Raw genomic sequence first — 11,567 nt, 5'->3', positions numbered from 1 at the left:
ATATATACCTTATCCATTAGTGGATGCTGTTGGGTTCACCAGGCCAATAGAAAGAAGACGCGTGGTCGATAAGCTGCCGGTAAGATTTTGTAAGATTTAGTGAGCGTGGCGCGGGCACGGAGCTGGATTCGTTCACGCTTAGACGCCAAAAATATCTACCTCTTCTTGACCATTCAAACAACACTTCCAATTCTCTAACCGCATTAAATTCTTTAACACTAAAATAATTATAAAGTAAGAGATAATAAGAATTTAGAAAGAAAAAAAAACAGCTGGTTTTTCCTGGAACAGCTCGTCCATATCAATATATTTTGCACAAAAATAAAAAAATGGTATTAAACAATTTATAATAAAATAAAAATAAACATAACTGTATTATCATCAGCAGCTTGTTTGGTGTTTTAAGTTTGGCCTGCATAAAGTACTTTTGTGCGATCCTTCTCTTCTTTTGTTTTTTCTTTAAAAAAAGTTGTATATCCTCCGCATAGACGATTTTTTAATTTAGAAAAGAAGGAAAGGGCAATAATTAGGGAACTAATGAAACTAAGATATTTGAGGGTATAATTTCACATGAACAAGCATGACAATCTATGTTCGAAAGTTAAGTGAATGGATTCTTCTTCCAAACATTATTCATTCTAACAAGACTAATAACTCCACCTCACTCCTGAGCTCCACGATGGCCTTTCCTTTGATTTGTCGATCAAGTAACTCCAAAATACAATTTATACATTTAAAAACCGCCTTTCAAAATATTTATTCATGGACTTGGAATCTTCATTATCTTATTATTTATGAACATTTTTGAAAGAAAATAATATGATAGCATGATTTCAGGCAAAGGATCATGATTCCAGTTAGCAAAACAATGAGAAACTATCAGAATTTACAATGAGAACCCAAAAACCAAAAAGAAAAGAAAAGAAAGAGAGGTACCCATCTACATCATAGAAGCAACAAACTATTCTCCTTCAAGGCAAGTGCGATTGAGTCTTTGATTCAAACAATGAACTAAAAGCACCATCCCCATAAATAAAATTTGGAAGGAATCCGACCAGTTCGTCTGATGTAATCTGCTTGCTGCGCAGTTTTAGCAGCTTGTTGATTTCTTTTGGCTTCTGCTGCAGCACGTTTTTGTTCAGCTTTGTGTCTCACAGACGCAAGCTGGTTCATCAATCTCTCGTGTGAGGATGCCCTCATTCTTTCTACCTTAACCTGCAACAAAGAGAGCATCAAATGACCAAAGTAAAAGAATAAAAAGTTGAATTCTTGAAGAGATCATGGGCATGTGATAAGATATAATAAAAATGTAATTTGCAAGATGAATATAGTCCGTCAAACAACTCTGCCACTTCAAAGAGCTTCATTTAACTTTTGTGATTGGTGATCCAGAACTAGAATAACATCGTGGATTCTTTCATGTATCCAATGTGCAAGCATGCCATTTTCTCATCGGAACTATGTTGCTATATCTGCTATATTTTCAAAGTTGCCTATGACATTTTCTTATCTGAACCATGATAGCTCACAGATGCACACCTTTCTCACAGTATGTTATTCAAATTTCAAGCTGCAAAAGTGCTCTAGCTTTCAGGACTTGTTTGCTTAGTAGAGCATCAAAGTCACACTTGTATAGTTAATTCCCAATATCAGCACCCACGCATTGAAAGTATTGAATAGCTGTTTCACTAAAGCATGAAAAGAAACATGGTTATCACATTTCTCCATGATGCTAGAAGTCCTCAAGCCAAAATCACAAATGATTAAATAATTCCACTACATTTAGAAGTATAATTGAACATTAAGGATAAGAATCCTACAGAACAAAAGTGTAGTAATTCCATCTTGATCGCTTAGTGGTTCTATGATACTTCTAAATATTATACCAATAAGCTGATAAAATGCTGGTTGAGAAAAATTCTTGAGCGCGCCTGGAATGTGATGTCTTGCAAACAGCTTTAGTCAAAAAAGGAAAACACAATACATGATCTAGTAATAGATAGCAAACTCTTATCTTGGTGGTAACTGAAAATCATAATAGTACTTTCCTTTTCCTAAGCACCTAGTCCTCATCAAACATCCAACAGAAAGGATCTCTGGAACATGACTCAATGATATATAAGAAACTATGATTCCAACACTGTAGGAAACCATAGTATACCTCAATTTTCCTCAATTCAGCTTCTATTGTTGCTTTCTGATGATTTTCCCATGCCATGATTTTGATCTCTTCTTGTTTAAACCTGAGGAAATATAATTTTACATAGAACATTCTGAAAGTAGGTTTGTTTAAATACTAAATGTATCAAAACTCAGCTAATTCATTTAGCAACTAAAGAAGAGAAAACCTAAGAAACAACATGAAATTTACAATTCCAGTGGTACCTAGCAAGATACTTGGTCTTTTCCGCTTCCTCCCATGCTGCTGCACGAGCTTCAATGACACTTCTAGCTGAATGGTCCTTTGACATCATATTAGTTGAAGTAGATGCATAAAGTTCCTCGTCTTCCTTGCTAGCCCATGCTGCTATGTTTGTCTTACCCAATTGCTGGCCTAGCACCATTATCTCCCTCCGAGTTTTCCTGTGCTGTTCCTTTTCAGACAATTCCTGATGATGAATTGTGTCTGTCTGAGTTGAACCTGGAACTGATCTTTGTGGTGTTGATGGCTGGGACAAAGGTGGGCTACTAAGTGGTGAGGTTGCCCTAATGGGGGTTCCTGTTCGAGAAGGCTCTTGGCTCGCAATAGGAGTCATTTCTGTACCCATATCTCTCATGGATACAGCCCTGATAGTAGGCACTGGTGTCATAAAAGTTGTAGCACTTTGAGTAGAGGATGAATCATGCCAACTAAAATTAACTGCAAAAAGTTACAGATACTATAATTTTCCAAGAGTTGCAATATAATCAATGAACAATGAGCACAGATAAATAAATAAGGTACAGAAGAATATGCAATAGCTTGAGTCAAAATCAATTCCCTCTCTAAAATGAAGCAACTTTATTACCTTGGAAGAAGGCAATGCTTAAATGACATATTTAGACTCTACAGTTGCTCTTCAAGCATTAATAATAGTGTTTTTTTATTTTTCAATTTCAAAGAAACATTTAGAAGAGAAAATGTTCTACAGTGTAGAAAGCTACCATCTCAGATACCAATTATAAAGATTGTCAAGTAACCAATATCCAAGTGTACAAGAATCACAGTGTTTCATCATTTCAATTTTGAAATGTATGGACCTCAATAGAAACCCATAGAGATAAACAGCCTCGATGAAATCAAAAAAAAACTGAAGCATCCAATGATCCAATCAGTTGTTTAAGATCTAACTTAACAAGAAAGATTGTATAATCATTCAATTGGCAGTTAAAGAAAACAAATGCTGATGAACTCAGATTAGACGATCTAGTCTATCATTATACTGCATTGACTCAGTTGTCAAATCATTGGACCAGACAAGAAGTTCTTAGATTGAGGCATGCTTATGACTATATCATAACCGTATCCCAGGAATGTAAACACAGAAATTCACTGTTCGATTACAGATGGTGGATCCTGAAGTGTATAATTCGATCGTAAGGAACAGAATAGATATGATGATAAAGAACCAATTTCTTAGACAAGAACACATGAAGACAACAACCAAGAAAGCAGCCGGCTTAATTGCAAAGAGAAGAAGTTAGTAGAGTAAATTAATATTACCATCTGAATCGACCACTGGATTCTCGAGAACAGCCGCAGGTTTAGCCCCTGACTCCGGCGCAGGATGATGCTCACCCACCCAACTCATACTCTTCGCAGCGCCCATTTCTTTCTTCGCCTGGCTTACATCCACTCTCTTGGTGTCTACTTCCTCCACCACATCCAGAGCAGCCTTGGCCGCGTTCTGTCGACTCACGTATCCCACGAAGTCTCCCTTCTTCGCCTGACCTCCTCCTCCGCCCTTGTTCCCCCCACGGTTCGACGTCGGGCTTGCAATCCACTTATGCGCATCGTCCCACTTCGACGGTGCCGGCTTCGAGAAAAGAGGCACCAGCGCCGCCGTCGCCGTCGACCGGTGATGTGACATCCGCTCTGCCTTCTGGAACTCGAATCCGGCCGATCCGCTGTCCGATTCGGTGGAGTCCTCTTCTTGTGCTCTAGTCCTGCCTACGCCCATCGCCTGATCTCTCGATCTGAAGCCTACCTCCATCGATGAGGAGCATTCTACATCCTTGCAACTATTCGCCGCGCTTGGCCCTGCAAGATCCCAGCGCACATCACTTCAAATAAAGAGGGGGAAAACTCTTTCTTATAGCAGACATTTTTAATTAAAAAAACGATTTTTTTTTTTACTTCCGCTTTCAAGCTTCGAGGGTTCCGATCTTGACGAAGCCTTCGATTCGAGCCCCTCCTCTTCCTTTCTCCTCTTCTCTGCTCCAAGCTGCAGCATTGCCCGAAGCTTCTAGGGAGAGAATCCGCTTCCCTAAAACCACAAAACCAACTTAACCCAAAAAAATCTGACTAAAAAAGCTGCGGGATCCCCGTCACAACGCCCCAAGCAAAGGTATTCATATCATTTAATCTAAAAACCCATCTCAAGTCTTTTCATGCTCGAAATTATAATAGGAAAAGACATCGAATCGGAGCGCGCGCAAGCGCAAGCGCAAGCGGACGAAACCTATCTGCATCGAAACTGATGCAAGCAGTGACTCATGTCGCAGCTTTTGGTTGCCAATCTCAGACACCAGTCCTTCGAGCACAGAGGGAGATAAATGGAGATGAAAAGAGCAGAAATTTACCTGAGCGGCCAAGGGCTTATGGTTACGGATGCGTTCGTACTCCATGGATTCAGAGATGGGGAGCACTACCAAGGGAAGGAGTAGCAGTTGTGGGCACTGCCGTAAGCTGGTCATGAGACAGACAAGATCACGTGAGTGAGAAGCTACTCCATTACAAAGAACAGGACTTGGGTCTTGGGAGTTGGAAGTTATCGATCACCATTGATGATGTGGGTCTGTTGGTTAAACTCTGAAACATTGCAGCAAAAAAATAAATAAATAGTAACAATTGTCTCTTCTTCTTCCTCCTCCTTCTTGGAGATGTTCATGGACCATGCAGGTCCTAAAGCAACAGCTCGCTTAACTGAACACTATTTTCTTCCAAAATCTCACCATTTTTCTCTAAAAATTATTTGTCCAAAAAGTTATTTTATCCTTTTGTTTCTTAACACATCAATGTTGAACAGTCAAATTATTTTTTTTAAAATTATTTGTACTTAGTATTCGTTTTCTGCTTTTAAGATTATTTAATAACGAAAACAAGTAATGTGATTTCAGCAAAAGAAATAGATAAATTGCCTTGCCATCCTTTTTTAAAAAATTTCAATTAATGTGTTCCGTGTATTTTCATCGACCGACAGCGATTCTGAATCTTTTCATAATTAATGAATCCAAAGACCTTAAAATAACTGAAGCCCTGCATTGATGAATTATTAATTATTATTTAATTCTCATAAAACTGCAATATCTAGAAAAGAAAAGCAAGAGATTAACAAAGGCATTTACTGTGATTTTCATAACTCAATCAATGCACTAGGCCACTGAATGCATTTCCCATGACAGCAAACAAAACTGAATCGAAAATAAATGAGACCCTGGATTAATGAGCCACTGAGAAAAATTTTCGTCAGTTATTTAAATCTGACCTGGATACTGAAAACTATTAGGATATCTTTTTTAAAAAAATTGAAAAAAAAACTGATTAACAAAAAAATAAAATCAATAAAAAAACAAAATTTTAAAAATAATAAATTGAAAAAAATACAAGTATTATGAAAAAAATAATAAATAAAATTAATTAAAAAATAAAATTTATATAAAATTGAAAAAATATAATAAACAAAATTGATTAAAAATAAAACTAAATAAAATTTATATAAAATTCTAAAAATAAAGTATTGATAAAGAATAATAAATAAAATTGATTAAAAAATAAAACTAAATAAAAATTAAAAAAAAGTAAAAAAAATTTGTATTGATGAAAAAAATAATTAATTAAATTAATTAAAAAATAAAATAAAATAAAATTAAAAATATATGAGAGTTATTTTTAAATAAAATTAATTAAAAAATAAAATTAAATAAAAATTTAAAAAAATAAAAAATAAATAAAAAAAAAGAGGATAGAAATGTTGGGAGAGAGAGGAAGTGGGAGAGGAGGGGTGCGGTGTTAAGGGGTGGAAAAAGCAGCTCTCATTTTTTTTTATTGTAGAAACAACTTAAATGATTGAAATAATAATGCTCAGACTGTATGTAAAAAAATAAACAAATAAAATATGGTCGATCATGCTTGCCTTTTTATCCTTTTCTTCATTGTTCTTTGTTCTCTCTTTCGAAAGAAATTAGGCAGAACCGCAGAAGCCTTTCATTGCAAAATACTGAAATCTCATTGCTTTTTGCAGACTCTTTCCTTCGTTTCCCCAAAACTGACGCCTGCGTAGAGTTGACTGGAACGAGTTACAAGAACAGTTCCTACAATCTGCATGATGCATGGAATGCATGTGCGAAACTGCAGGAGGAATGACGTGACCATTAATTCTCATGAACACTACAAGTGTTCTTAATTAATAACATATTATATCTAATTATTAAGCTCTTCCTCTGCCATAGATGAAGTGCTTAATAATAGATTTGTTTCCACTGCTGCTTTTTTTGTCGTGATCTATCTATTTATTTGGAATTATGGTTGAATATGTAGCTTTTAAATTTGGCCTTGGTCACTGCATTGACTAGATTGTCGTACTGGAAGGGAATTATGAACGTCATGAGGGGAATTTTGAGGGTTGAATTGTCAAAATCAAGATTTTTGCAACGAGTTATTATTTAAGTAAATAGTTCATTACAGGAGAAATGAAGTGCCTGTGATCTATTTATTTGGAATTTAGGCTGGAACAAAAGGGTATGTAACGGCCACTTCTCTTCTAAGATCATAATTAATTCATCTTAAAAAAACAAGTACTTTCTTTGAAGGTGTAAATTTCCATCAATTCTGTATCTGTAAAATTCAAAAAAGTAAGCATTGTGAGCAGGAGATCAATTAAGATTCTTAGAATTTAGGCACGGGTTGGAACATCTTAATCCATTCCTGATCACAAAAGATACAAAAAGCAAAGAAAAGAACAAAATAGGAGTTGTTATTTTTCTGAGTTGCTAATCTGTGCCAATGCTGTCAAGCCATGCCACTAGCTGCTTTGACAGGGGCCTCATCTTTGGCGAATCACTCAGGCAAACACAAGCAATCTCAAGCATCTTCATCAGTTGGTAGAACAGCAACTTATCGTAAATCCGAGGATCGAACACCTCCACTTCCCTCTTTTCCTCCTTCATCAGAAGTACCCATGATACCAGCTCCCTCCCCCCTTTCGGCTTGCACATATCGACCGGGCGTTTACCGGTGATAAGCTCCAGCAGCACGACACCGAAGCTGTACACATCTCCCTTGAAAGTGGCTACTGAAGATTGACCATACTCGGGAGGAATGTAGCCCAATGTGCCAACCAAGTCTGTGGTGACATGAGTCTCGTAGGGAAATATCAGCCTTGCAAGCCCGAAGTCGGCCAAGTGAGCCTCAAAGTTCTCGTCCAGCAGGATGTTGCTGGATTTGATGTCACGGTGCAAGATGTGTGGGTCGCAAGATTGGTGCAAGTAGGCCAGTCCCCTAGCAGAGCCTTGTGCGATCTGAAGCCTTTTGTGCCAATTCAGTATCGTGCCACCGTCAGGTTTTTCATGAAGCCAGTAGTCCAAGCTCCCATTTTGCATGTAAGAATAGATGAGGAGTCTGTCACTGCCAATCTTGCAGTATCCTTGAAGAAGAACAAGGTTTCGATGTTGAGCTCGAGAAAGCGTCTCGATCTCCGCCTGGAATTCCCTCTCCATTTGGAAGTAGTCGCCCGAAAGGCGCTTGATGGCCACCTTACTGTCATCAGGAAGGATGGCCTTGTAAACAAGGCCGAAGCCTCCGCAGCCAATTATGTTGGATTGATCAAAATGGTTGGTGGATTTCAAGATGTCACCGATGCTCAACTCACTGCCACTGCTCATGTTACGAAACAGAAGCACCAGTCTGGATTCCGCTCCCTCCAAATCACTGCCATTGTTCGAATTGGAATAGTCTGCCACCTTTGGACCATCATCCTGTCGATTGCAGTGGTTCCTCGACACGAGAAAGTAAACGAAAGCAAGAAGAGAAGATGTTCCGAGTCCAATTCCAGAGGCAAGTCCTATGATCACACCTTTGTTTCTTCTCCTTTGAACAGTCTGCCCCTCGTGTTTTTCAGAATCACAGAGTTTCAAGTGAAAGCCACAGAGGCCTGGATTGCCCTCGAAATCTGAAGTCGAGAAAGTCGAAAACTGACCTCCTGTGGGGATCGGACCAGACAGATTGTTGTAGGCCACGTTGAAACTCGATAGAAAGCTGAGCTTGGTCAGCGAGGAAGGAATGGTTCCACTGAGAATGTTGTGTGACAAATCCAAAGCTTCCAAACTAGACATGCCTGATAACTCATCCGGGATGTTCCCTGACAGCCTATTGCGCTTCAGATCAAGCGCGTGGAGCCTCTTGAGGTTCCCGAAACCCGATAAAACTGGACCAACGAGCATATTCTGGCTCAGAATTACGGATGGTGGGAAGCTACCGACTTGATTATACTGCAATCCCTTGCCACTAATGTTCTTCTTCACAAAGAAAGGGAAGTCCTCATTTGGGGGTCCAAAACTCGAGCTATTACCGGATATTAGGCTTTTCATCTGTGTCAAACTGACTGGAATCTCTCCACTCAGCGAGTTATTCGATAAATCCAAGTAGAAGAGATGATCAAGAGTCCCTATCCATGAAGGTATACTCCCTTCCAAATGATTCCATGACAAGTCCAGAACATTTAACTCGCTCAGATTGGACAACCAAGGTGGAATGGATCCCAAAAGGCCACAGTTTGCTATAGCCAGAAGCTGTATCTTTCCAAATCCTCGAATTCCCTCCATCGGAATCCTCTCATCGCCATGGAAGTTTCTTGTGAGTGCCAAACCAGTAAGGCTTTGCACTTCCTGCAGGATCAGCAATGCAGAATATATGTTGGACAAGCTGTTATTAGAAAGTGAGAGATAAGACAGCGAGCCAAGGTTCCTGAAACTGGTCGGAACTTCACCGGTTAGGTTGTTTCTGGCTAGATTCAGGGTTCTCAACTCCACACACTGAGACAGATTGTGAGGAATGGAGCCACTGAAGAAGTTAGTCCCGAGATCGAGGGAGCTAAGCTGATGCATTGCCATGCAATTGAGAGCGATCTCACCGGTGAGTAAGTTGTTCTTCAAGTTGAGCAAAACAAGTGGTGATAAGTTGGACAAAGAGAATGGCAAATGACCACTGAAACTGTTGGACTGAAGAGATAAGTACTTGAGTTTTGTTAGTCTGCTGAAAGCATTGGGGATCCTGCCGGAGAAAGAATTAAATGAAAGGTCCAAGAGCTCAAGGTTGGAGAGATTACCTATGCTTGAGCTGAGCAAACCATAGAGCGAATTCCCCTGCAAACGCAGCCTTCTCAAAGATGACAACTTGAACAAATCGTCCGGCAAAGTCCCAGACACTTTATTCACATCCACGGAGAGCTCTTCGAGGAAAACACAGTCGCCGAATCCGAGAGGGAATTCGCTGGAGAATGAGTTTGCCGAGAACCGGAGGACTCGAATTTGGGCTGAAGTATTGCAGATTGTGGTGTCAATGCCACCGGAGAACTCATTGAAGCTGATATCAAGAACCAGCAACCTCGTAGACCCAAATAAAATTGGGCGCTTGCCGCTGAAAGCGTTGTAAGAAATATTGAAGACTTCGATCGAGGGAAGGAATGAATCCGGAGGAATCGGCCCCGAGAGCTTGTTCATGCTCAGGTTAAGGTGCTTCAGTCTGGTAAGATTGAAGAGCCCTGATGGAACAGTGCCTTGAAGAGAGTTAAATGAAAGGTTGAGGCTTGAGAGAAGATTCAAATCTGCCAAAGAATCAGACAGGAACCCTTTCAAGCTCCTATTTTGGAGATCCAATCCAACCACTTTCGCTCCAAGGACTCCGGAATGGTCACAAGAAACACCATCCCAGCTGCAGCAATCGGAATCAGATGCATTGAGGCTCCATCCCGGAATCCCAGAATCCAAGCCTCTGAAGAAGCGTTGCAGGGCGATTAAGTCCGCGGAGTTGCAGCTCTGGGAATCGGTGGGCGTAGCAGCATCGAAGAAGAAGAAGAAGAACACCAAGAACCCAAAATTCAATCTTTGACTGAAATCATAGGCGGATTTGTCCCCCTTCTTCTTCATAACCGCAGAGTAAGATAAGCGCTGCAGGGAGTGGTAAAGGTGGTTCTTTTATGAGAGCTTGTAACTTTGGCGAGTGAAATCTTTTTGGATTCCTAATTCTTCCACACATACAGCAATGTTTTTACGGTAGGAGAGCTAAAGAAGAAGAACATAAAATAATGAAGAGATTTCCTCTGCTTACCATGAGATTTGCGGGGTTCGGATTGGTAACGGAGGCAGCTTTTTTTTCGCGTTCCAAAGAATACTTAGACTTGGAGGAATTCATCAGCTAGCTAGCCTAACTTCTACAACAAGCTTCGCCATCAAGATTGTCAATTGTCATCATGCTGCTACTCTCAATTTGGGGAGAACTAAGCACAAAGAGAAAGAGAAAGAGAAAGAGAAAAGGTTGGTTTGGTTTTGACTCCACTTTATTGCAACCGTTCATATAATTAATTCAACATCTTGGCAGTGTATTAGTTTCCACCCTTGGACTTCTTGAAGACATTTGATATATCGTTAAAATTAATATTTCTCGGGCGGTAATAAGATGAAGTGGAGTGGAGGTCGAAAGGCGGCGTGGGGTTCGGCAGGAGGAGGAGAGAAGAAAGCGGCGGCCCGGCTGGCGCGACGGCGACCGGCGCCGTTTGGATGATAAAAGTCAACGGTCAAATTTTTAATTGCGACTTTGAGAGAAGTGATTTGGACTTTTCCGGCCCGACCTCCCCACTGTGTAGATTCGCACCCTTCCCTTTCCAAATAATTGCATCAACTTTTATATATAAATACATCTGAACCCTAAATCGATCGAATTAGGCAAATTAGACAGATCGATAATGTCAAAACAAATTGTATTCATATAAAAATAGTTTACTAAATGATTTACAATATTGTTATAAACTAAACATAAAAAATTAAATAATATGCCAACTAATAAAACGAATATTTCTAGTTTACTCTGTGAATATTTCTAAATCATCATAACATCTTACTTAGAATTCAAAAAGTCATAACACAATCTCTTTGTTTGTTGTTTTGATTTCAACTATAGAATGTGAGTTATTTTAATATTAATTTGAATGGATAGACATTGGAGACTTTTGATATGAGTAAATATATTAGATATCGCAATCTATTGCTTGGATTTTGCTCCATAGTGTAATTAAACGAGTAGCTGTACTTGCTTATTTTATATCGTAATTAATTAATAAATAAATAATAAATTAGAGGTGTGTAAATTTCTT

The 11,567-nt window shown here is 39.1% G+C and overlaps 2 protein-coding genes across 3 annotated transcripts; both read right to left on the bottom strand.

Annotated features, from left to right (window-relative positions):
• Positions 1-897: 897 nt before the first annotated feature.
• On the bottom strand, positions 898-4,869 carry LOC141840535 (uncharacterized). 2 transcript variants are annotated; one of them, XM_074728552.1, is made up of 6 exons: positions 4,783-4,869; positions 4,337-4,466; positions 3,704-4,240; positions 2,386-2,860; positions 2,162-2,243; positions 898-1,215 (listed from the first exon to the last, which is right to left on the bottom strand). In XM_074728552.1, the coding sequence occupies exons 2-6, from the start codon at positions 4,431-4,433 to the stop codon at positions 1,012-1,014; spliced, it is 1,395 nt and encodes a 464-aa protein (XP_074584653.1). In that variant the 5' UTR covers positions 4,434-4,466; positions 4,783-4,869; the 3' UTR covers positions 898-1,011. The 2 variants fall into 2 exon arrangements, with proteins under 2 accessions (XP_074584653.1, XP_074584654.1); XM_074728553.1 differs by lacking the exon at positions 4,783-4,869 and having other exon boundaries at positions 4,337-4,547.
• Positions 4,870-7,055: 2,186 nt separating this feature from the next.
• On the bottom strand, positions 7,056-10,611 carry LOC141841288 (phytosulfokine receptor 1-like). The gene is made up of 2 exons (XM_074729433.1): positions 10,526-10,611; positions 7,056-10,365 (listed from the first exon to the last, which is right to left on the bottom strand). Exons 1-2 carry the CDS (start codon positions 10,607-10,609, stop codon positions 7,192-7,194), a joined length of 3,258 nt encoding a protein of 1,085 aa, XP_074585534.1. The 5' UTR covers positions 10,610-10,611; the 3' UTR covers positions 7,056-7,191.
• Between the last annotated feature and the right edge of the window lie 956 nt (positions 10,612-11,567).

This window comes from Curcuma longa, chromosome 11 (genome assembly GCF_044706935.1).
Source record: "Curcuma longa cultivar G26 ecotype Majalengka, Jawa Barat chromosome 11, ITB_CL_G26_1.1, whole genome shotgun sequence".
NCBI classification, from domain to species: Eukaryota; Viridiplantae; Streptophyta; class Magnoliopsida; order Zingiberales; family Zingiberaceae; genus Curcuma; species Curcuma longa.
This window is presented reverse-complemented; position numbering and strand designations above follow the sequence as displayed.

Excerpts from the sequence above, each read along its gene's own strand:
- LOC141841288 (XM_074729433.1), bottom strand. The coding sequence starts at position 10,609 with ATGAATTCCTCCAAGTCTAAGTATTCTTTGGAACGCGAAAAAAAAGCT. Across the intron at positions 10,366-10,525 it reads CGAACCCCGCAAATCTCATG|CGCTTATCTTACTCTGCGGT; the intron begins GTAAGCAGAGGA and ends CACTCCCTGCAG.
- LOC141840535 (XM_074728552.1), bottom strand. The coding sequence starts at position 4,433 with ATGCTGCAGCTTGGAGCAGAGAAGAGGAGAAAGGAAGAGGAGGGGCTC. Across the intron at positions 2,244-2,385 it reads AAGACCAAGTATCTTGCTAG|GTTTAAACAAGAAGAGATCA; the intron begins GTACCACTGGAA and ends ATATTTCCTCAG. Across the intron at positions 1,216-2,161 it reads CTGAATTGAGGAAAATTGAG|GTTAAGGTAGAAAGAATGAG; the intron begins GTATACTATGGT and ends TCTTTGTTGCAG.